The sequence below is a fragment of the Oenanthe melanoleuca genome, chromosome 4 (genome assembly GCF_029582105.1).
Source record: "Oenanthe melanoleuca isolate GR-GAL-2019-014 chromosome 4, OMel1.0, whole genome shotgun sequence".
Classification (NCBI taxonomy): Eukaryota; Metazoa; Chordata; class Aves; order Passeriformes; family Muscicapidae; genus Oenanthe; species Oenanthe melanoleuca.
Window position 1 is genome coordinate 47,343,851 of NC_079337.1, and position 25,965 is coordinate 47,369,815.

The 25,965-nt window shown below is 39.3% G+C and overlaps 1 protein-coding gene across 10 annotated transcripts in view; it reads left to right on the forward strand.

Moving 5' to 3' along the window:
- APBB2 (amyloid beta precursor protein binding family B member 2) overlaps positions 1-25,965 on the forward strand; it is a 157,493-nt gene that overhangs the window by 71,307 nt on the left and 60,221 nt on the right. For 6 of the 10 annotated variants that reach the window (XM_056489499.1, XM_056489506.1, XM_056489503.1 and 3 more), the window contains 2 exons: positions 2,959-3,759; positions 25,361-25,569. In XM_056489499.1, the coding sequence (XP_056345474.1) occupies positions 2,959-3,759; positions 25,361-25,569 (1,010 nt within the window). The remainder of the gene's footprint in view (positions 1-2,958; positions 3,760-25,360; positions 25,570-25,965) is intronic. The other 4 variants (XM_056489500.1, XM_056489502.1, XM_056489505.1 and 1 more) reach the window with 1 other exon arrangement.

The following is a 25,965-nucleotide window of genomic DNA, read 5'->3' on the forward strand; positions in this document are numbered from 1 at the left end:
TTTCTGGCACTTTCGTTAGTCCAAGTCTCATAGCAACTTCTACCCTTGAGTTGGAAGATCTGCCCGTCTGTATTTCTTCTTCTCTTTTTGCCTTCTTTTCTCTTCTCCCTTTTTCTCACATCTATGTCTGCTTCCAAGAGCAGAGGGAAGCTGGCCCTGTGCATCCCAGGCTGGAGCTCAGGGTGACAGCCAGCAAGCAGGCTTGTTGCCCCTGAGAGAACAGCCTGCTTCACTCTGTGCCCTCCTTGTGCTGCTGTTTGCCTGTTCACTAACCATTTCATCATGATGGCTTGATGAACAGATCACCTGAGATGGGGTCAGGAGGGGAGATGGTGCCTAGTGAAAGTTTTGTTTTGACATTTTTCTGTTCATGGTCATACACCAGCCAACTTAACCCTCAAGTCACAAACACTGTGTGGGTCACAAAGACTCCTTGGCTCAGTCGTTGAACAATGTGCCAGTGTTCATCACATCAGTGGAGAACTTTCATCAAGCAGATTAGTAAAATGTAATACATTTTGTTGCAATGTTTCCAAGGGCTTATTCTTAACAAAATTTCTGAGCAATGAAACAATAACAGCAGGGGACAAGCTAAAGATAAGCTGGCAGGCAAATACTTAAGCTTTATCTAGGAAGATTATTTTTAAAGAAATTTGTTCAGTGACAAAAATAGTGGCAAACATTGCATGAAGTAGCTCATTTGTAATAAAGGAGAATAATAAATTTCAGTCTTGTTCCATATTGTGGTAATTCTGTTTGTTGGTGAAAAATATAAATTTTTTTTTAATTTGCTGAAGCATGAAGTAAAATGCAATCTAGTGAAATCCCAAGATACAATTGCACAAATCCTAAAGGTCAGCCAGTGAGTGGAGAAATTATCCTGCCCTATTACTTTACTTTTTTATGTGACTTTCATTATGTTGTCAGATTTTGAGTGATTCAGAAAAGAATACAAAGCAGCCAGTTGATATATAGAAGCTGCTTAATGCAAAATGTTTTGGTAACATCTGATCAGATGCGACCTTGCTTACATTAGACCTGGTTGGTTTTGAACAAGATCCAGAAAGCTCTGTGTGTTTATATGATGTGTTTATTTGAGAAGTAATTTATAAAGTTCCTCTAAATTTTGTAAGAGTTGTGTTTTAAAGTCTCTTGTGGCTAAAGTTTGTTTCAGGATGTTTGTTAGCCATTACCTAAGATGATGGCTTTTGCACAGCATGTACGTGAGGTGATCAGTCTTCTAAAGAATTTGCAGTTAGTTTAGACTGACTGACCAGGGCTTGAGAAATTGGCAGACATGAAAAAGTGTAAAATTTAGTTAAAATTATGTTTTAAACAAGTTTTACAAATTGTTCTTCAACAGCTGGGTGGGTGATTCAGGGAACAAAGGGTATTATTACTTGATCTTGGTTTCAAATGAACCAGAGTGATGTTTGCAAGTGAAGCAGCTTTGACAGCACATCAAAGAGAAGGGAACACTGGCAATTCTGCCTGCATTTAGGTAGCAATGTGAAGTGCTCCTTTTCACTCTGTTTATGTATTATATGTTCTTCTAAAACCCATATATTTAATCTCTTGTAAATCTATACAGCAGTCAGTTCTGTCATATATCAAATATACAAAGATGCAGCACAGCTCAGCTGGAATGATCTGTCATCAGCTAGTTCAAATTACAGCTTTTCATTCCTGGATAAGCCCCAGATACCTTTTTATGTGCAATATAAGCAGTCAATGATAACTGAGAATTAGGAACAACAGAAAGGGTGTTTCATGTTGTGGCAGATGGGAGTGATTTATTAATTGGCCTCTAATTTAGTTGCCAGGTATCAAACAACAGTGACTGCTGCACTAAATGGAGGTCTTTATGGAGTACTTGTGCAGATTAGTGGAAGCCATAAATGCACAGTACAGGAATAAATTACAGGGGTTTTGTAATGAGTTTTTAAAATATATATATATAGATAATTTTTAATAGTCTAAAAATCTGCTCCCTCAATGAACTTAATATTTTTTCAAAGTATGAGCTTTACCCCTGGCTAAGAAAAAACAGAAACTTGTTTACAAGCAGAATTGTATTATTTAACAGTGTAGTATGTGTACTCTGTCCTAGGATGTATGTTTTATCCTTAAGCTTGAACTTTGTGAGCTATAGAAATAGTAAACCATCTATGGAGCCAGCCCTTTCTTTGAAGCTGATTGAATTCCAAAGGGTATGTTGTCAAGGGGTTTTTTTCTCTGCCTATGGAAATCAAATACACCTTAGTGAAATAATTTCCTGTTTGTATTCTCTGACTCTCTACTTCCCTTCTCAAAGAAAAAGGAAAAAAAAAAAAAAAAAAAATTGAAAAGGAACATGGCAGGGAAGGGAGGAGAAAGAAGGACAGACAAATAGACAAATAGCAGAGAAAATGCAGGTGTTAGGAGTTAACAACTGACCAGCCAGTCAGGCTTTAGCAGTAACAGCACTACCCAAAGATGAAAAAGAAGCAGCATGCAGCATGTGTCTGCAGTCTGCTGCTTAGAAATATTTCAAATTTCTACTTCCTAGTGATGAGCACTTGAGGACTTATTTCCTTTCTTTTCTGAGACAGAAGTGAAATACCGAAATAGTTTTGGTAATATAGAGAGAGTCAGGCATTTGCAAAGGGGACCCCTGCTGTCTCAGAGCCTGCCTACAACAGAATCAGAAATTAAAAATGTACCCTAAAATTGTCTTGTATAGGGTCAAGCTTTCTGCTTTTTCTCACCTTCGTGGTCCTGATGATCTCTATGTTTTTTCTGCCTCTGTTCTTCCTCATTTAATAAGATAAGCTTTTGTCTCTTCTCTTGCCCACTTAGGTTGTGGTAATTTTCCTTCTGTAAAACAATTACCTAAAGTGCTAAATGCCTTTACCAGAAGGCCTAGCACAAGAGTGTGTGCAATGGATGTGTTTCAGGACTGTTTGTTTTGCCTTTCAGTCGACTCCGGCGTGGACGCCTTGGCAGTGTTTATGGCAAGCGGCAGCACGACGGACGTTGTGAACCGCAACAGCCCCGCCACCCCACCCAACACCCTGAACCTGCGCTCCTCGCACAACGAGCTCCTGAATGCAGAGATCAGGCACACCGAGGCCAAGAACAGCACCCCTCCCAAATGCAGGAAAAAGTACGCGCTGACTAACATTCAGACAGCCATGGGTCTTTCCGATCCAGCGGCTCAGCCCCTTCTGGGGAACGGCTCTGCCAATATAAAGCTGGTGAAGAATGGAGAAAACCAGCTCAGGAAAGCTGCCGAGCAGGGACAGCAGGATCCCAACAAAAACCTTGCTAGCACTGCAGGCGTAAATGTAACTTCTGAGAAGTTTGAAAGCAATGAGCCGATCCCGCAGGATTCCTCTGGCTGTGAAATATTACCCTCGCAGCCGAGGAGGACCAAGAGCTTCCTGAATTACTATGCAGATCTAGAGACATCAGCTCGAGATCTGGAGCAGGGTTTTGTTGCGATGGAAGATAAGTCTGCACAAAGCAACAGCCAGGCTTCTACCGTTATTGTCAATGGGGAAGTCCTGCCCCGGAAACAGAACAAGATGCCGAGCCCAGAGGATGGCCAGGTTGCCACAGTATCATCAAGCCCTGAAACAAAGAAAGATCACCCAAAAACTGGGGCCAAAACAGACTGTGCCCTCCACAGGATTCAAAACCTGGCCCCAAGTGATGAGGACTCCAGCTGGACCACCCTGTCCCAGGACAGCGCCTCGCCGAGCTCCCCTGATGAAACAGGTACACAAGCAAAGGCTGCTCACAGCCACTGTTTCAGAAAGGGATTGCTTAGTTTTTCTCAGCTGGTGCCAGGGAGGAGAGAGGAGGTTTTGCAGATTCAGTGGAGAAGTGTATTGTATCAAGATACAGCCACTGGCCTTGCACACAGCTGCTTGTCTGCTAGGGAATGCTTGGAAGCTTCCTGGTGAATTGTAGCAGCTTTATGAAAGGCACCAGCAGATGCCCTATGCAGGGTCCTAGAAATATGCTAACTGCACCTCTTGCTGGTTTATAAATAATTGCTCTTCAATATTCAGTAGGTGCATGTTGTGAGAAGAACATGATTATTAGAAGATGCTGAACTACTGATAGCTACCTACACACAACAAAAAAGCATTTCTGAATGTTGATGTTTAGATTCAGTGAAGATTTTTACTTTTGTAATGCACAACTTTGTAAGTGTCCCACTACATCCCAGTCATTTGATGATGCTCCCTCCCTATGTACCAAGGTGGGTAAAGAGAATCCCTCCCAGCTGAGGAGTTGTGCATTGGGCCCTGGTGGTGTCTGTTCTGGAGGTCTGTGGTTTTGGACATGGACAGGAATCTTCACTAGGGTATCTAGGCATCTAGGGTAGGAGGAGAGCATCGTGTGGGGTCTTCGCAGATCAGTGCTCTCCAACCCTTGCATTTATGCTGCAATAATAGGTGTTAGGGCCCAAAGAAACAAAGACTTTTATCTAGGGGAAACAATATCAAGTAGAGTTTTAGTCATATGACTTCTGGGAAGTCAAAAAATCCTCCAGTATTGAGAGCAGTTAATCCATAAAAGAATGTAGTCCAGCAGATACCTGGGGAATTATTAATGTTCAGTCCAGAGATTGTGTTTAGCACTTCAGTTTATGCAGAAATATGATAGAAATAAGATTTTCCTGAGAAGACACTGTTGAAAATAACAATATGCCTCTTTCAGCCCTTCTGAATTGTTTTTGTCTTCTTAACAGTATTTCATTATTCAAATCCTGGAAATCTGAATGTTGTTTTGTGAGGTATTTTTGTTGGGTTTTTTTTGTGTGTGTTTTCTTTTGGAGTTGTGTAATTCAAAAACCTTGAAAAATTTATTCTTAATTGATTGCACTGGGAATGCATCATTGTTTAGATAAAATTCTCCAGTCTCTTTAGGGCAGGATACTTCTACATGTGGCCTAATAAAAAGATATTTTCAAGGGTCTTGATGTTCTTTTGGAGTGAAGAGATCAAAAATAAATACAACTCAATTTAAAGATAGAAAACAACTGACTTATTTAAACTAATGTTAATGTTGATAAATTGATATGATAGAATCCATTAATTACAGGCACTCAACACCACAAACACAGTACAGTATAAGAAATTTGTTTTGAGAAAAATCTTCTTTCTTCTCCAGGGAAATTAGCTGTAGTGCATCTTGACAAGAGCTACATTGACCTGAACTTTCAGATAATTTTATTAGAACTCTCAGCTATCTAACCTTCTGAGATTCAGTACTTAAAAAAAACAAAAAAAAAAAACGAGTTTGCGGTGATTTTAGTAGCAGAAAAAACCTACAGTCAGCAAAGTAATGGGATGTCATCGAGATCTTAGCACATGCCAAGCTCTAATGGGTTTCCAGGCAGCCTTCCTAGAGACAGGCAGAGACTTGCCACCAGAGCTGATTGACACCCAGCACTGCAGCAGTCCCCCAAACAAGGAAACCTGCCTCCCTTGGCCTCAGGCACTGCATCTCCCCTGGGGCTTACTCTGTCTATCCAGCTGAATCCCCTGTCATTTGGAGAGTCTTATGAATAACCAGACACCAGCTCCAGGTGGTTTTAATACTGCAAATGGACCAGAACTGGGTTCACATCATGGGGAATGCTTCCTCTTCCTCTCTCAAGAAACTTTCCTTAGTCCAGCTTTCAAAGGAAACACATCTTGTGTTATTACACCATCTACCTATTCCTTCTCTCCCTCTCTGTGTACTCATCAGCCTCACCTGGATGAATCTGTGTGCATTCATTGGATGAATCTATGTGGTGCAAGCAGCAGCAAAGCACATGCCCCAGAGCTCAAACCTAGGAGAGAAATTAGGGTGATGTTTTCTGTTTGTAGCTTGCTTTTTTTGGTTTGTTTTATGTTAAGGAGCTCCCTAGAAGGCAGGCACATTTCTTAATCTTTGTATCACTTGAAAAACAATTTCAGTGGAAAGTTATTCTGCCACAGTAAAGTGCAGTGTTCTGTGTAATCTCTAATGAATTAGAAATTGGAATTCTTCAGGAAATAAAAAGAATTGTCTTTGCCTCCAAACCAACAAGAAAACTGGAATTTGCTTTTGCTTTCTGTTTTAATTTAAATAAAACCCCCTCCTTCTAGAGCCAGGAATAGCACCATAATTAGGAAAGTCCCTGAGATGTGAGACACATGGTGCTAGAGAGTGGCAGATGTTTCTCACTCTATACCAGCTGCCCTCCTTGCTCTCTTTGGGGTTGTGGGAGGATGTGCAGGGGCAGCAGCCTTCTCTGGCTCCCTGGTCTCTCAGCCTTTGGGTCACATAATTCCTTGTTTCTCCCTAGTTGAAATCAAAGGGGTATTAAAACCACAAGTGTCCTCTTTTTCAGGAGTGCTGCCCCTGTGTGCAACTGCAATATACCCAGTGCCTGCCTGCTGCTGATATAAGAGGGCAGTTTAATAGCTGGTTACAAATAAATGAGTTCAATCCTGTGCAGAACTGGCAGCTGGGAGACTGGCCCTTGGGAATCAGGAGTGCTGCTCTTGTAAAGAGAGCCTGGTGTTCTGAAATAACAGCACAGCTGGGGAGAATAGTCCTCTTAATACAATAAAAATTACAGTAAATCATAAACTAGTCAGAAAGACTTATAGCAGTGGTCAATTCTGCCTGTGATTTTTAACCAGCATCTTTGACCAAATTAAAATGGATGTCCTCTTAAAAGCATAATTCTTCCTTTGCAGTACCTATCTGATACAGAAAATAAGACTGTTACTTGCTCAGAACGTGTTTTCTGAGTGGGGAAAAAGATTTATGTACTAAAAATAAATTCAATTACATTATAGATTAATACAAATCCTATAAAACTAGATAGAGAACCCCTATACAATTATAGGGTTCTAAGTAAAAACCCAGTTTTCAGATTTTTGGGAATAAGAGTCTCTGGTTCACACCTGCTGTGCATCCTAAAGGCTGGCAACTTTTAATATTGGGCTGTTATATTTTTTTTTAATCCTGCATATTACTGATAACCATGTCTCAAGAATAGTGCATGTTTTATAGTCTCGGGCTTGACTGTTTGCTGACTGCTTATGAAATTAGAAAGGTGACTCTTGTTCTATATCCCCACTGTGTGTGTAGGTAATATTCTGCATGTGGAGTTACTAACTTCATGTTTGTCTCTTATTTAGCCATCCCTATAAGAAGATTTTAGGGTCAATTTAAAAGAAATAAAACCTCTAGGGCAGCCATGGTTACACAATGTTCACACTACCAGGGTCTACTGGTAGAAGGCTATAAAATAATACGAACTTGATAGTAAATTGAACTTGAAAGATGATCCTCTCAAGTACACATTGCCACTATCAGTTGCACAGGGAGATTTGTTTGTTGTGTTTAGGCAGTCAGGGGTTTTTTTAAGTGATTCTCAGTGGAGCTACCTAAATCCCTATCTTGGATGCTTGAGTGCTCTGAGTTGGAATCTAAAGATTTCACAATTAAAAGTGGCAATCAGCACCCAGAATCCACAATTAAGAGTAATAATCAGCACCCTTTTGAATTGAGATAGATAACAAAAATGGATATGTAAAAGTGAATTAATGTGCCTAAATTCAGGAATGGGAGAGTAGATGCTTTATATAGCAATGATTAACATCCTCTTCCAAACTCGGTTTGCAATTACCAAAATTTGGGACTATAGAAGAGGTTTCCCAGAATGTGTTGTATGGTCACAGTTACAGTTTCATACTTAACTGTTTGCCAAAAAGATAATGATTTTTCAGTTCATCAGAGTCATTCAATTTCCTTCCTGGAGTGAGCTTGGTTCAACTGCCCACCTGGTGTCCCTTGAGATGTCTGGGGGTGTCCAAGACAGGCAGCAGAGAAGAGGCAAGAGCTAGGATTTGCATTTGGAGAAACAATCACAGGCTGAGCAGGATGCACATTAGATAATATAGATGAATTAACCAGCTGAATAGAGTCTGAAACACCTGCCCTGTAGTGCAGAAATGAAATTTGTTCATTTGCTGTGTCTTTGTTTTAAAAATAGCTCCTTGTTTAATCTCTGCTATATAGTTCCCAAAGGGTCTAGGATGGTTTGTCATATTCTTTGTCAAAACAGCTCTCTCCTGGTGTGACATCTCTCCTTGAGAGACCTGGGCTGGCGCAGATTGAGTTTGAAGACAGTTGCCTTGTGGTGGCTGTGCTTTCACTACTAAAGCAGTGCTGTGGCTAGCTCAGTCCTTTGGCTACAAGTAGTGTCAAATGTGGCCCAGTCCTGTCTGACACAGCTTCATTGATTTTGACCTTACTCCAGCTGAACTTCTGGCCACTTGATAGGAGTCTAACAAACTGAGTTGTTTTGTGCTTGATATTTTATTTCTTGTTTGATGTTTGTCTTTTTAGGGACTTCCCATGCTACCTTAATAAAGCACGTAATCCAGAAAATGTCATAGTGCTGCTTTGTGTAAGTGCAGTACTATGATTTTGAGCATGTTAAAAATTAATATTTTTCTATTCAGTAAAATGTGTAGCTATGGGATAAACGAATACCTACATGGGAAAGTAAAAGCTGGCAATGGAGAGTAGAGATGGTGCCAAGACAACACAGGGAAGTAAATGCCAGTGTCATACTAGTGGATGCTCAGAGCACTGCACACTTCCCTTAACTCCACAATGCACTTTACATGAATGTGTAATGTTAAGAGATATTAGGACATGCTTTTTGTGTGCTCTAGCAAAGTGGAAAACTTCTGAGCATCTATAGAGCAGACTCAAGTTTCAGAAGTGGTAAATAACTTAATCATGTCAGATACTTAAATTGACAAACTATTTTTGGAAACTTTCCAAGCTTCTGTAGTTTAGGGATAGAAGTGTTTCGTTCCAGATGCTGTATGTCCTCTCTGAGATTGAATGCATTTCCTGTGAAAGCTCTTGTATGCCTAGGGTTGTTAGAGACAGGACCAAGCAAAGAGGAAGGGAAAAAAATCACAGAAGAGAAAACAGAGAAGGTAATGGGGAAAAGTCAGGATCCTGATTTCAGAGGGATGATAATGCAGGAAGTTTCACAGAAGAAAAGCCACAATAGGCTGATACCAGACTAACCACTTCTACTTAAAAAGAAAAAAAAAAAGAAACTTTCCAGTTCATAAAGCTGTTCAAGTAATAAAAAATTATGGCTGAAATCGATCCAGTAAACCTCTGCCTCAGCACTTCTGAATGCTGCATAGAAGTCAGGCCAAACTTCAATCCACATGATTGATGCTTTGAAATGGGTATAGATATCTCTGGGGAGGGAAGAAACAGTATTGCCTTTGGGAGGATGCTTTATGTGCAGGCCTCTGTTTGTTAAGGCAAGCTGAGAACAAGGTTATGTTCTTCTAGATGGGGTCTGTGTGCTCTGAAGCTCTTTGCAGCTTCTTTGGGTGCTTGTTTGTTATCTTCTAGACTCCTATATATCAACTGCAGGAGGTCTGATAGAGGAATGGTATTGCCACTCAGCAGAATGAGTTTCTAGTCTTTGCAGAGGACCTTGCAGTTGCTGGAGTAGCAGTGATTCACCTGGTGTACAAGCCAGGGATGGCCAGCACAGTTTGGGGAGTTTCCTGCTCAGGAGATATTCATGCTTCTTTGTGCTCTGCAAAATGGAAATGCAAAGTTTGGGCCACTGTGGTTATTCCTGTGAGCACCTGCTGTGATCCCAGTGTCAGGCACAGCAGTGGTCAGCTGGTCTCCCCGCTGCTCTCAGAGGAGAAAGCTGATGGGGGAACAAGTGGGTTGGGAAGTGGGGAGGATGGACTGGAAGATGGGAACATGACCTGGAGGAAGGACCCACTGGAGGGGGAAGCAAAGGGAGAGTAAATCCTATGCAGCTGTGGAGATAAATAAGGACTTGACACCAACAGAGGGAGAGTTGGAAGCAAGCAGGGATGTTTGTAGGTCAGGCAAGCAAGACTAGCAGAAAAGCAGTGACAGTAAATCAGATGGGCTAAGTTTGACAGCAGAAGTGAGCATTGGGGATTTTGATTGTGCTAGGATGTTATTTCACAAAAGTTCTGAAAATTTAAAGAACACAAAAATTGGGAGCTCTGAGTTATTTAATACTGAAGTACTAAGAGAAAGTCAGATTCTAGTTCAGGCCCCTTTGCAAGGAGAATCTGTACAGTGAGAGTGTGCTGACTTAAATTCTCCTCAAGTTCCTGCCCTGTTATGTTTGCACCTCGAGGTACTTCTTTTAATCTCAAGTTAGTGGCTCCTTTAGACCCCAGTCTCTCAGTGCATTGGTTCCTCATGTGCTGAGTTCTCACATAAGTCAAACATTAGCTGATTGAAGTTGAACTCAGCTTAAAATAACAACATGGGATTGGCTGAAGTGGGGTTGTGGGTCCCTTGAGTCACAATGGTGCTGCTCCAAGTTATGGTATTGAACATACAGAAATTTCTGGATATACAAAAAGCTATAGCATGTACCACCAAGACATGGAATAGATGGTACTGCAGGCAGCCTTGGGTTTGTTGCTGTTGCATTAGGAGAAGGTGGATAGATTCAGAGCAGTGCTGAGCATCTCCATGGGCAGAAGAGGTGTTGTGTGATATGACTAGGCATGCTGCAGAGACCTTGCTCTGAACTCAGTCCTTGCTTGAGAGTGGATGGCTGGTCCCTGCCTTAAGGGACATGAAGCCTTTTTTAAGCAATCCCAGGCAAGCACATATATTTGCTGTTAAGACTTGATAGCTTCATTCTGAGAGCCTCTGGGTACTCAGGATCAGGCTGTAAATGTCCAATATCTGGATGCCACATAGCCCAAGATAATGACATTAAGTGGGTTCCTTGTAGTCTCTGGATCTGGTTTTGTAAACCCAGCAGTGTGTGTCCTTCAGTTTACACAGTGGATTTATCTGTGGTACTTTGGTGATGAGAAACCACTGGCGAGAGAGGGAGAGGACAGCTCCAAATATAATGCATATATTTTTGCTTCCTGCTTGTAGTGTTTCTGGGGCATTTTAATCCAGTTTTATATGGTGTTGTGTTACAGGGATTGTTTTTTAACTGCTGTTTGTTATGTTGATTATTTTATATGTACATTATTTGATACACTGGACTAATTTATTACATAGTAAGCCTATTTCAAGGCTTTTGCTTGAAAATCTTTCTCACAGCTCTTCATGCAGCGATTTCTTAATAAAACTATTTCTTCCTAAACAATAACACAATTTAAATGCATTTTTAAATTGCTTTTGAATTGAGATTCTGCAGAGCTGAATTTTACATTAAATTTTACATCGGTTATTAACTGAGACATCATTGCAGGCCACTGAGAGAGGTGTAGCACTGACATAATCCACAAGTCAGAGCTTTAACTTATAGAGCACTTTTTTTTTTTGCATATGACTGACAAAATACTCTAAATCAAAGGTTGTGGCTTTTACTTCTTGGAAGTGGATTTTGGGCACTTCTCTGAACTTGAGAAGTTTTTAGTAAGGAACAAAGGACCCCATCCCTCCTCCCCTACTCAACATGAAAGCCAAAAAGCACAACTTGGATTGGCCAAATTAATTTTTAAATTAGAATACATTCCTGTTCAGACCTTAATTTAATTTTACTTGTACTCTGTAAGAAAGAGACAGTCAAGTAATCCTGGTCATTTTGGCTGACATGATTCTTGGCTTTGCTTAAATTATTGATTATAGCAAGGGGAGGGACTTTGCAATGAGAGCAGTGCTCTTACTAATAGAATCCTTTCACTAAATCAATTTCTACCATTCCTGCAATGCACCTTCAGGAAGGCGGACGTTTACAGCCTTAAGAAGAATTTTGTCTTCGAAGAGTGGATCTTTGCTTTACATTTTTTAAAACTTCTCATTTTTATACAGGCAGCTGAAGAGAAAAAATCAACATAGATTATTTCCAGGGCTGATCTGCAGGATGAGGGGCTGTTCTGGTTCAAAGTTGAACTGATTAAATCTTGATTTGGTTGTCATCTGAAAGCTTATGGGCTGAAAGTGCCGTTTCAAAAGCTTGTCTCCTAAGCAGAGTCAGTCAGAAAATACATCAATGTCTTGCAAGCTGGAATGAATTCACTGGAGGATGCACTATATACACACACTGCTGAAATCCATGCATAGCTATCTCTCTTATTTTTTCTTGGCTTATTAGAAAATGCAATCATTTACATGGTCAACATGTAGTGTTTTCTCTGCTGCATTTACTGGCACTTGAATGGGGGTGGCTTCTCTTCCCTCCCATCCAAAGTACCATTCCTCATTCAACTAATTAAGTAAGTGTCTGTTTAAGCACAGCAGTGTATTTTCTCATAATTTGAGTTGGAGATGCTACACAGAAGGAGAATATGAAGCTTTTGAGACATGTATATAGCAAACTTAAAGGATGCTGGTAGCAGATCAGTACATGTTGAACTATACAGGAGCATCTTGTAACTGTAAGTAACACTTCTATTTTACTTTACTTTTTCATAACACTAGTTGGCAATTTCACTTAGGCCTGGATACTGAATGCAATTATTTTATCTGCTAATAAAAATTCTGCTCAGTGGAAGATCAGCTGGTATCTGACAGGTTAGGTTGCAGCAGTATCTTCCTGAATTCTCATTATTTCAGTAGTGAAATGACAAGAGATGTTTTATATTTGTGATCCATAGAGCTTGAAGATCTTTACATAGATTTAAAATACATTAAAAACCAGACTCTTCCCTTATACATGACAAATTCTTCCCTGTAGCCAAAGGAAAGAAAAAAAATATCTCTAAACAATGTAATAATGGTACCCCTAGTCATTCCCTAAAGTTCATGGTAAGGGAACTTTTGCAATACTGAGTGTGGGCTTGGGAGTTAGAAAGATAAGGCAGTTTATAGGCAGTATTGAATTGGGAGCTATCAAAGAATGTTGACTAATATCTTGGATATTTTGTTTTGTCCATCTTGCCAGCTCTAAATAAATCAATACGTTGACTTAGATAAAGGATGTCTTATTGGAAAGCTGACTCACACAAAACCTTTGCACAACTTTTTCCCTTCATTACAGGGGAGCTATAATTAATTGGCAAAACTGTATTTGCTCCTTACAGAAACAAACTAATAATAAGAAACAATTTGGTTTGGCTTTTGTAAAGCTATTTGAAATTTAGTTCACTTTTTTCTTTTGTGGGTAAAGTCACATTATCACACTCCAGCTTTAGCTGAGAATTTCAAGATAACATTTGGTGTAAAACTCAAATTACCTTATTTTTCTTTTGTGCTTAACTAAAACAAAATAATAAGCTTCCCATGGAGGCTGTCAGCAGATGAACTAAGGAACTCTGTAGTCTCTTGGCTACATTAATTTCCTCTGATTAATTGTGCTGAAACACAACCAATGCTTTTTTTAACAAACATATCTGAAAAGTAGGAAGATGATGTCAGAACAATTTCAGGGCTAAACTTCCATTGGCATGAAAGAGGAAGTTTTATTTAATTTTTCTTACAGGATTGTTTTTTTCCCACTAAAATGGGTGTGTTAGGCTTTGTAAAATTATATTGCCTGTGTGTATTCAGGGTAAATATAGGAAATAAGACTTTTATGCAGCATCAAAATGAATGTATGATCATTAATAGAAGATTTATTTTCTATAGTTCTCTTGATTTCATGTCACAGGTGAACTCTCTCTTTCAGAACTATACTCCGGATGTCTGTACTTTGAATATACCAAGCCCCTATAACATAAAATTTTCTTACAATTTTCTAAATTTTCTACATTTTAAATTTTAAAATTTTCTACAATTTCGTCACAAGGAAAATGCAGCATCTTAAAAGAAGCTGCCTTAGGAATAGGGTGACAGTGTTTCCCCATTCTCTGTTCCTCCCAGTGGATTCTGTTCACATCCACTTTAAGTTTCAAGAAGCTGGTCCAGAAAATAGTGGGGCATGGTCCAGTGTACTCCACACTTCCCTGAGGAAATCACCTTTTTTAGGTGGATAGGTGTCTTTGACTTGAGGGAGACTTGTTAACCTGGGACAAGCTTCAGCTGTTCCAAAATAAAACCAATTGAGTAGTGAGTCTACTTAGTTGTGGTTTTCCAGAATGATGCAGAAGGGTGGATTTTCTCACTGCCACAAGTAAGTAGAGATGTTATCTATGTGTTCAACCAGTGTTTGAGATCCACTGCTTCCAAATTTTGTTAATGTTAGTGCAATAACTGTCGGACAGTATTAAAAAAACACCACAGGCAAAATGTACTGATTTAGAAGTTGCACTCCCTGCAGACCACACTTGAAAAATATTGTAATAGAAATTACTGGTTGTATTTTAAGTATTCAGGTGTACAACAAGAACTTTATTGTGGGTGGAGGAATACATCCAGTATTTGCATAGTAGACCTCTTGTTTTCCTCTGCAAACCACTCCATCTGCAGACAGGGAAAATGGACAGATCAAAGATCAAGCATTGGAAGTAGAAGGAAGGAGAGGGAGTTTTCACATGTTGCTCCTTTGTTAGTAATGCATTTAATTTTACATCCTCATTTTTGTTGCACAGGAATACTTACAGATATGGTGTTTTTATAAAGGCTAAAGTAGAGATGAAGAAGTTCTTCAGTATATGCCAGTAAATTAATTAAAAACAAAGGAAAACAAGTATAAATTCTTCTTGGAGCCAATACACCTTGTCCCCAAATGGTAGTTTAAAAACAATATGTATTCAAAAGCAAGAATAAATTTCAGATCATTGTTTGTCTTTTTAGGTTAAGCTTCTATTTTGTTTTTTCAGATTTTACCTTTTTTTGAGAAGGAAATGTGGAAGATTCTGTGGGTTGTAATGAGATATTTTAAGTGGACAAGCTGCAATTTTCCCATTGATTCCAGGGAGTTTAAAAGTTCTAGATATCACAAGACACAAAGTCATAAAAATTTCTGTCAAAAATGCTGAAAAGTGTGAATTCACAAGAGTAGAATTTAATTTCTTTTAAAAGTAAACTTTTTGAAAGGAATGAACCTGCAGCTTGAATTCTGCAGTAATGAACAAATCAAATGCCTCATAAAACGTTAAAGGTCTTTCGGTGGGATGTGATTTTATGACCTGCTGAGGGGTAACATTACTACACTTGGTAACATTACTACAAAAGAGTCAGTGTAAAGGCCACCAGATTGGGTTATTTTGACTTTTGGTTTATTGTTTTACAGATGCTATGTCAGGATTGTGTGTTTTCCTGGTAACAGTTTTATCTGGGCTAATCCTATTTTTGGGTGGCAGGATTCACTGAGAATTTGTCAGTGCATAAACTGAATTTCTGGCTAGCATCTTGTTTATAGTATGTTGTTGTCATCTCTCCTTTCTACTTCTGAAATTTTCTGGAATCCAAATAATATCAGGACAGTGAGACTGTAGACACATACTGACATAAGAGAACTGTAGTAATTGTTGTGTGTAAAAGGAGAATGTATTGTAAGCAGTGCTAGTTACCTCTCCACAGCAGCTCCCTGCACTAATCACCAGACAGATCTGCTGTTAGTTAACTGTTCCTCAGTAGTTCAACTATGTTCCCCTTTCCTTATTCATACAGATATTTAAGACTGTTCTGTTTATCTATAAATTTATATTTGTTAAACGGTGATGCAAAAATTGGCATAAAAGTAGTAAATACATGTTAATATAAATTGGAAGGAGACAAGTGTGAAAAGATAATAATACTCAGTTGTATAACTCCTGCATTCTATTGTCATATGAGATTATTGTGTATCTCAGGGTAGGAAAGTGGGTACCTTTTTATTAATGAGAATAAATTTATTGTGTATTTTCCTTCTAGGAGAATATATGTGTATTTATATATAAATCCCTTAGATGAGCTTGGATATATCGGTTTGAGAGTTCTCACATCAGATGAGGCTTGTTCATCTGATCCAGTATAACTGCTGTGGTAACTTTTATCAAAGTTTTTCAGTAATGTTGTTAGTTCCACTATTTCCAGTATAAACTAATACCGTAAATGGAAGGCAAAGCTTTTACAAGAGTTACAGTGGTTACAGTTCCATGTTGTACATAACCAATAGCCTTATATAGCAGACTTTAGACTTCTTTATGGGTCACTTCTCTGACAGGGGTCAGTAGCAGAAATGTATGATTTGTCTAAAAACAAAAACAGAGCTGGCATAAGTGGTCCTCCCTCTATTATATCTTTTTCACTTTCATGAATTGATAGTTTTAGGACTTTCAGACTTGGAATGTCATTCATGTTATCTTCTTTAATTGCCCTTGATAGACTTTTCTAGCATTAATTTCTTTAATAATTTTTTTTCTCATTTGTATTTCTGGCATCCACAACATCCTGTGACTATGAGCTCCATAATTGAATTCTATATTATATGAAAAAGTATTTCCTTTTGTTATAAAATTGCTCTCCAATAATTTCATTAGATGCCTCTTGCTTTTCTGTTTTAGGAAGCAGTAAATAACAGTGAATAATGATTTCCTTTCCATCCTTGCCTTCTTCCCACCATTCATTTTACAGATTCCTCTGACATCTTCCCCTCCTCCCTGTCATTTATTCTTCAGGTTAGAGAGCCCTACTTTACTCAATGTCTCTTCCTGTAGAGAGATTTTTATCTGTCAGTCTTTTCTAATTCTGTTACATCCATTTTTATAGTAGGGCATGTGAAGTGTATGCACTAGTCCTGTGATAGCTCAATCCTACATTAAAACTGTAGGCGTAAAGACATGATCTTGATCTTGGTTCCTAAAGTGTAACTTTTTCAACTGCCAGGGAGTGCTAAAATGCTACCTTAAAAAACTTTGTGACCTTGATCCTTCAAGAGTGGCAAAAGGGTAATTAATTGCCTGCTGTTGTATATGAGGATTTGAAGTAGCAGAATAGTAACAGTAAAGGAGCTTGTAAGAAATTGATAAAAATGAGGAGATGGGTATTTTTGTCCATTCAAGAAAACTGAAAGGTGAAGGTTGTGCATTGAAAAACAGCTCTTGAACTGTGTGTGTCCTAATCCTGTAGGATCTATCTGCAGTTATCTGTTTTTGCTCAGTAGCAAAGGGAAATAGAAATCCAGAAAGGGTGCTGTTCTCATCCTACATAGCTGGTTTTCCAGCTTTCCAAGACCCCTGAAGTCCTCTGGCATGTCAACAAATTGTAAGGTTTCCACCAAAGGTTGGCTACTGTTTTCAGCTGGGGAAAAGACCATTCTGTTGCTTGTGCATCTCTTGTTTTACTGTGACAACATGTGGTGACAATCAGCTGCTTGTGATGACAAGCATCTTCAAGATTTCCTAACATCAGAAGGTCTTTTCCACAATGCTAAGAGAGCTCAGTGGTGTGTGGTGTATCATACCCTGGAGATTTTATCTATTTTTTTTCCTGTGCTTTGGCATACTTTTATTCTTACCAAGCAGGTGTTTGTGTTTAGGGGTATTCTATCTCAGGGTTCACAATAAAGACAGCTTCTCAAGTTATGCTCTGGGCATATGCATTTTTTTAGGGAAGTTTATCCTCATTTTCAAAGCATCCATTTTGCTAATGGGCTTTGAATTGAAGGTGATATTAATTGCAAGTGAAATTGTGTTGAGGTTCTCTGGAATTTTAAAATTAATCCCTTCATTTTTCTCTTTCAAATACTGTCTGGCATAGGACTCAAGTTGTTGTGTGTTGGGTTTATTCCTGGCTACTGTTTGCTAACTTAGACTTCTTAGGGTGATTTAGGCTACAGTTACTTTTTCTGAATTGTCTGCTAATTCTTGCTAGTGCTTATATCAAAGATACCATTTTTATCTCCTTAAATGCAGGTTTTTAAGTCTAGCTTCAATTGCATATATAAATCCACTCTGTGAAAAACACAGAATTTTAGTGCTGGAGTGCCATGAAGTAGATGTGAGAATGAAAACACTGGTGTTTCTAATCAGAAGATATTTGGACAGTATGACTAAAGATTTAATAGAAAATTGATATACCAATGTAGTGATGTGAAATACTTGAATAAACAGCGGGGCTAAGGGACCCCTATGTGCTATCAGCATGCTCCCCTCTCCCAGGGTGGGAGAAACAAAGCCAGCTCCTCTGCAGCTTCCATCTGCTGTCAGAAGTCCCTGTTCATAAAGCCTGCCTGTTGCAGATACTCTACATTGCTCTTCGTGTATGGCTCTATGCATTGTGCAGGAAAAGCAAATTGTAAAGCAAAATTACTTTTGAAAAGGTTAAAGTTGTTTGGTTGTTGGCTTTTTTTTCTTAATAAGAAGTCTCAAAGTTTGAAGGCTGGGAGGTGAAGCTTGAGTTCACCATCTTACAAGCCCTCAGCACAGGCTGGAGCTGCCCAAGGTGCCCAAGCGTCTCTCCCTGCAGGCAGCCCATGGGCCATGGGGCCAGTGTGCTGCTTCCTAGGCTCGTGCAAAACTTCATGCTTATGCATCTCTGAGTGGATTTTCACTATAATAAATTCTCCCATCCCTTAAGTACTGTAGCAACATGAAATTAATTTTCAGTTGGAGAAATATTAGGTGTTTGGCTTCTATGTTGGAAAAATCCAGGGTCCTTCAGTTTGCTGTCTAATGCACATTTCACTACAGCTTTAAACTGGTAAACTAATCCATTATATAGATTGTCAAAAGTCACATTCTGGCTTTTACTGATAGTCCTAAATTGACCAAGCTTTGCCATACTAGAAAGAGCTGTCCATACTGTAGGGTAGAAGGGGATTCTGATGTGTAGACACACTGGAGCACAGCAGCTGATCTCTGTGCACTGTGTGTTTGTCTGGTGCTTGGGTGCAGGGAGCCTGCACAGACCTGGAGTCTGGGAATGACTCCAGGAGAGTTATTTAATGCATCTCAGAGCTTTCCTCCTGACTTTGTTTAAAACAGGGCTTGCACTCTTCTGCCTCACAGGGTTGGTGTGAAGATAAAAGCAGTAATTTTCATGGCATCCTAGAGCCTCTGCTGCCATGTGTGAACTGAAGGATGAGCAGAGCTTGTCTATGACAGGGGAAATTGCTGTTCTCGCAAACTTTGCTTTTTTGTGAAGTAAAACATTTAATTTCAGACAGTAGCTCCTTTGTAATTCAATTTTATGTTCTGTTTTTGCTGAATCATTAAATCAGAAAAAGGTTTTTCTAATGTATTTGCACAGTGCTCTAAATGAAGCTGTCAAAGAAAAGCAGATTTAGTCAAGCCACCAGTTGAATTGTATGTCTATGCCATTGGGCAAGTTCACTTGCTTTTAATTAGCCAGTCATATGCACAAAAACACTAAGGAGCATGTCCCTAAAAATTCAGAGTATATCAATATATTTATGCAGGATATTCTCTGGACAAGTGCAGTCCTTTCTCTACATTTATTCCTGAAGTCAGTAGGCCTTATTATATTTTAGACAAAAAAAATTACCTTTGCCTAGTACCTGACTTTTAATGCAAATATTCTTTTCTGCCATTCCTTTTCTAAAATGGAGAAAAAAATGGTGACTGCTAGTCAGATTCTTTCTTCCATACTCTGTCTTACTACTCGTGTCATTCAAATTAAAGTGGATCTCACTGACATCACCAATCCTCAATTTAATCTGTTGAGGATACAATAGAAATAGAATAGACAGGATAGAAAGCAGTTCTGTTGTCTATGGGGAAAGGAATGGGAAGAAGAGATATTATGGAAAAAAAACCCAACAAAAAACAGAAAAACAAAACAAACAAACAAGAAAAAACCTCAGAAAAGCAGATACAGATTGCTGTTGGACTGTTTTAGCCCTGAAAGCTAATTTGCAATACCATTTTTAGTCATTTGCTAATGATGATAATGAAAATACTCTTGAATAACTCTTGATGAACTATTTGCTGCTCAGAGTCCTTTGTGGGGAGGAGGCCCTTTGGGTCAGAATCACAAAATGCATGATCACAGTGGATTTAGATGATTTAGAGGTCTGCTGTGTTTTGGACTATTCTGTAAGTAAAAGCTTTTGCCATCTAGTGGAAGGAATAGAGAACTAGCATTTCAAATAAGCTAGAAATTCACTTATACTGATTGTATTCTTTACAGTAAAGGTGAGAGCACTGGAACAGGCTGCCCACAGAAGTTGTGGAGTCTGCTTCTCTGGAGATATTTTAAACCCACCTGGATGCAATTCTGTGTAACCTGTTCTAGGTGTATCTGCTTTATCAGGGAGATTGGACAAGATGATCTCCAGAGGTCTCTTCCAAACCCAACCATTCTGTAATTCTGTGGTATGCAAAATGTATTTATAAGCAGTAGATCATCTGCTAAAACAGTTGCAAATTATTGACTGCTTTGAAAATTAGTTGGTAGAATCTTCTAAGGTATTGATGCACTTTGTTCAGATACTATCTCATTCAAGCACCAATCGGTGGAAAGGGCATTCATTTATATGCTGCCCTCACTTGTTTGGGAATCTTTTTCATTCTACCCCAGATGGTACCTGCTTATTTTTTCCTGAATCTTAGGTTGGCCAGTATGCTTTGAATTCTGTGGTGGCTTGTTTTCTCCTCCCAGAGAGATGGGGAAAAGAACTGGAAGAGCAAAAGTGAGAAGTCATGACTCATGATAAAGAAAGCTTTAGTAAGGGAAGAAAATAATAATCATATGTAAAAAGTGATGCAAGCACTAGCAGGCCAATGCCTAGCCTGTCTGCTTGAGGCTGAGAACAGAGAAAATCTCAGGCCTATGCCAGCACTGCTCAGCAATAACTAAACCACTGGTGTGTTTCCAGCACTTGTTTTGGTTACAAATGTAATGTGCAGTACTTTACAGGCTGCTAATAAAAAAAAATTAGACCAATTCCAACCAAACCCAGTAGATCTTCTTAGTTGCCTGGCTCTCCTAATGTCCATCAGCACCCTAATCAAGAGATTGATATCTTGTCACACGGTAAAGTTTGTGGAAGAGCCATAGGATATATCTCCAGTACAGCACTTTTCAGGTAGCAATTTATCAGCATCCTTCCTACATGTCTATAATTTCATGTTGTCACCACTGCTTCACCTGGCTCAACAGCCACCCTCCTCCAGGTGGGAGAGAAGCTGGCTTCTTCCTAGTTCATCTGCTGCCACAGCAGCTTCCTTGAGACAGCAATTGAGGCCACTCCTTCCTTACTTTTCCAGACTCTGCTTGTTTTGTAGATAGGTGTTTTTGGTTGGTGAACAGTCTAGTCCTCTTGTGCTTACCTATTTTTTGCCCATTTTCCAGGAAGGAGCATTCAGACCTTTTCTCACAGTCTCACTGCAGTACTTTTTCCTACTGCTGCTGCTTTTCATATCATCTCCTGTAAACCCAAGCTGTGGTGCTGGCTTCTCATGGCTTCACATCCACACCTCAGACTGTATTGCCCCTGAGGAGACAACTTGGAGAGCCCAAAAATTCTCCCATTTAAGCAGGACAGCTAGTATCATCCATTGCCCTCATCCATGGCTGTCAACAGTTCTTCAGAGCCCTTCTGCTGAAGTCACTTGTGCTTGTTTTCTTTGGTGATGGTGCTAGTACTCTGGTCCTTATATCAGCAGCTTGGGCTTTGGTCATTGAAAGGGAAAATAAGCCAAGATAGCAAAACAAGTGGGTTTAGTTATGGGTTTTGGATTTTTTTTCCTGAATGTTGATGAATCTGCTTTCCTCCTCTTTCCTTTAGATTAGTCATCTCTGCTTGAATGCTTCTTATGCTTGTAGTAACTCATTTATACAGCTAGATCTCATCTCATGAAAAAGGAAAATAGCACAGGTGATTCATCCCAAATTTCCTTAGGATTTTTACAGAATCAGTCTTTTATGATTATGGCTGATTTTACAGTTGATCAAAACAGCAAATCATTTTGGCACAGATAGAGTTTGGTTACATGTATGCCTGTAAATCCCACATTTTAGCATGTTTTCCTGGAAAGTGTTAGAAAATCTTCCTCTCCCCAAGTGCATGTGACTGGTGGCTGGTTCAGCAATTCAGCAAGGAGGATGACAGGGTTGTCATGACAACCAGTTACATGCTGTGAGCAAAGATGGTGACAAATGACCAGCTTCTGGCTGGTTATCACTCCTCGTTGAGTAACGTTCCCCAAATTAGACAGATGTGTCTGATTTATGATTATTTGATCTGTTGACTTGTATTTTTGCTGCATTTGTTTCTGAGATAGCATTCATACAGTGATGCTCAGCTGAGGCTGCCCACTGGCCATCATTGGTGTGAATCATTCCAGTAGGTGAAGCTCATTTTGCTGTGGTGCAAAAAAAGTGAGAAGTTGTCTTTGGCGAACTTATTTTCATTAACACCAAACTTGCACACTGAACCCACAGGAAATAGATGGGATAAAAATACACATGACCTATGTTGTTTCTCTTGTGCTGTTGAATGGAGAGTGCTCCTTGAATTTCTCCTGCCCTTGGTAATTTATACAAAGTTTTCTTCTCCCTTCAGTGCCTGATTTGATCTTCAGCATGCCTATGGGGTGGGGGGAATATGCTTCTCTTAGGATGAAATCCTGAATCTGCTGAAGCCGTTGGCATCTCTCCAAAAATACTAAGTTTCTGTGGCTTTCTTTTCCTTTAGTTTTGCTTTTATTTAGATGTAGAAGACAGAAGTAAAACATTTTCATTTCAAGATTTTGGAACTTCAGAAAATAAAACAATATTTTCCCCCACCTTTTTCCATTTATTAAAACCTTTTTATCCTCCTGTCTTCCCAGTTCCTTTTTCTGCTTCCCGTTGGTTGCCCAGAGGGATAGCATCTGTAAAATACATGTGATATGGTGGACAGCTCTTCATTATGCTTCAGCCCAGCGATGAAGACAGACCCCAGATATGAAGCAAGAGATTTCCCATTGTTCCCCAAACACTAGGGCAGCATGTAGGATACTGTTGCTGTCCCATTCTCTGCAAATTTTTGACATAGGAAGCTTTGATGCAGATCTCTTATGACAGACAAGGTGCTTTTCAGTTTGAATTCTTCATTTATATTGTGCATCCGCTGCTGGAATATGAGCAATGGGAGGGTCAGAGATTCAGAAGTGACTTTTCAGATTTCTTATTGGCCAGATTGTTTTTTAGGTTTGGAAAACACTGAAAGTGTTCCTGTTTGTACTGTCATGCTCCCAGCCTGAACAATGAAGACTCCTTTTCAGTTAATTTTTTTACTGTGGAAGTATACATTTGAGACAGTGATAGGCAATCACAGTCTGGATCAATTCCGGTGTTGAGATGGTGTCCCTTTTCTTCAGAGGATCTTAACAGGAGAAAAATTGTTACAAAATCATCATAAGAATTGAGATAGCTAAGCTAGAAATACAAAACAAAAAGGAGATAGCTCATTTTTATCTCTGTACAGTATGGGTATTTTATTACTTAGCCTATTTAGATAGTGTAGATCAAATGTTTGCAAGTATTGTTGAGCCTTGCAGACAAGGAGTCTCACTTGGGCGTTCTGCTCCCACACAGTGAAATAAGTCTTCTTTAAGCTAGAAAGACTGACTGAAAGTCCTCTAACTCCAGTAGAGCTGCATTTGCATTAGCCAGAGGCTGTGTGCTCACATTTGCTGCCTCTGGTTCCAAGGAGGAAAAATGAGATCCCTCTGTTGAAATGAATCCCTGGAAAAGCAAGGCATGTGTCCTTTGAATGATTAAATGATACCTCTCAGATTTCCCTGAATATATTTTCTGTCTTAGTATGACTCTACCTTGCTTCTGTCACCCAATTTAAAAAAAAAGAAGTGGTTTCAGCATGTGAAATAGCAGTTGAAGTTGGCATAGGAGCTATTACTGGACTGCACCTCCCAGGAACAGAAATTACAGCACTCTTATAACTCTGTACAGCATTTTTATAGTCTCAGTTTTGAAGTCATGTATGCTGCCAAACTCAAGCCCTTTGGGGCTGCATTTCCTCAGGAGTACTCTTTTTGTCCATAAATTAGTGCCCTAGCCATGCTGATTGGTGGGATTTGTTTCCACTTGAAGAAGAAATTCATGTACAAAATACAGGCCTGTTTTTCCCAGTTCAATACAGAATTTATTGTGTTAGACATGTTGCCTTACTTCAGAGTATTTTCTTCAGGAAGGAAGTTTGCTTGGCCTCCAGTAAACCAGGTTCCCTCATGCCCAAGGATCTAAACAGAGAGTCACCAACTTTCTGTCCCCACACCTTGCCTATCATCAGCACCAAGTTCTCTTGGAAGTGGAGATAACACCTAGCTGCTGTGCAACAAAAATTGCATGTTTTGAAATGTCATGCCATTGAATGGGGTCATTCAAATTAAGAGGAAAATTATTTTACTACCTATAATTCCACATTCAAACAGAGTAAAGCCACTGATGTCCTGATACCCTGTAGTAGGTCCCTGATGCCTCAAGCATTCATCTGTCTTGTTGGATTTTGTGTGTTGATGCTTATTTTGTTGTCTTTCTTGTGCTGGTATCTCTCGTGACTCCACATTACCTTTGACTTGCACACTGAGTACTTTGATCTATTTGAACACTCTGCACTAGGGAGGTTTTCCAGTTCATGCCTGTAGGAAACCACAGTCTGGGAAAATGTATGAATAGCAAGGACAGAAGCTGTGCCTAAATTTTAAACTTAAACTGGACTTGCTGATGTTGCAGACATACTTCATTGTGATGTTTAGGTATTTGGTCACATTACTTCTTGCGTGATGTGGCTCAAATTGTGAAAAGTGTTTTGTGTTTATTTGGCTTTTATGTGGTTGAGAAGAGTTCAGTCCATTTATTCAGTTGGAAAACAAAAGTGGGCAAGGTTGAAGATGAGTAGGCTTTAAAACATGTAAGACCTTGGAGTCAGGAACTACGTACTTGAATGCCATAGAAGCCACAACAGGAGACATTTAAAAGCAAATGTTTAGAATACTTGTGATCTTCTGGAATTGATTATGGTAATGTTGCTGATTTCAGATTTGGGCTATAGGTGAGGCTTTTTTATTGAATTTGAGTGTAATGATATCGTTTAGCGTTTCTTGTGCAGAACTTGCTTAGATTAGTCCTCAAGTGGTAAATCAGAAATTTAAGAACTTTTTAAGTGGCTGTGGGGAAGAAATAGCCTGGTTTGTACCTTGGAGTGTAAGAGCTATTTCAAGTTTTTGTGACATTTGTGTGTCTGTGTGAATAAATTTGGGTAGCAGAAATGAGAGAGGCTCACAAAAAGAAGCAGCCATAATAAAATGTCTAGTAGAAGGCTTGAAGGATAGACTAACAAGGAACTTTTAATTCCAGAAAGGCATTAAGAGCAGCAGTATAACAAGAGGTTATTTGTCTAGCATTTTACATTGAATCTCAATAATTCGATATGTTTTTCTGGTGTTCATTTGCACAGGAACTGTAAAACAGCAATACCAGCTGTGCAGACCCATGGAAGAAATGTTTGTGTCTTTGTGTGATTCTTTTTTTTTTTTCCTGTTCTCAGCAGATATATGGAGTGATCATTCATTTCAGACAGACCCAGACTTACCACCTGGTTGGAAAAAGATAAATGACGTTGCTGGGATCTACTACTGGCACATACCAACAGGAACAACTCAATGGCAGCGTCCTGTGTCCATCCCAACAGATCTCCAGGGCTCACGAAAAGGATCGCTTGGTTCTCTCACTCCATCTCCTACTCCAGAAACTGAGGTAACCTGCTGTGTCTTCTTCTGGGCTACATGCTGTAAGGAAAATTGAAATAACTTTTTGAACTTGCAGGTTTATCTGCTAGCTAAACTGGCCTGATAATGCCCCAAAGTGTAGCTACTTGTTGGTAATACCTCATAAGTATTATATTCATTTTATAACAAGCATAATAAGTGTTCATTTTATAATGAATGGTGGTGCCTGATGAAACACCCTAAACTTTGGATGTGTAGGATGAAATCAGACATGTCTCTGATAAATTAGACAGGCAGTCCCTGATGAGTGTGAAACTGGCATTCTGAAGCCTTGCTGCATTATATGGATACTGGATACATACAGTTTTTGTACATGATAGAAGACTTTTGACTGGACTCTTTGCATCTTCTTTTTGACTCATTT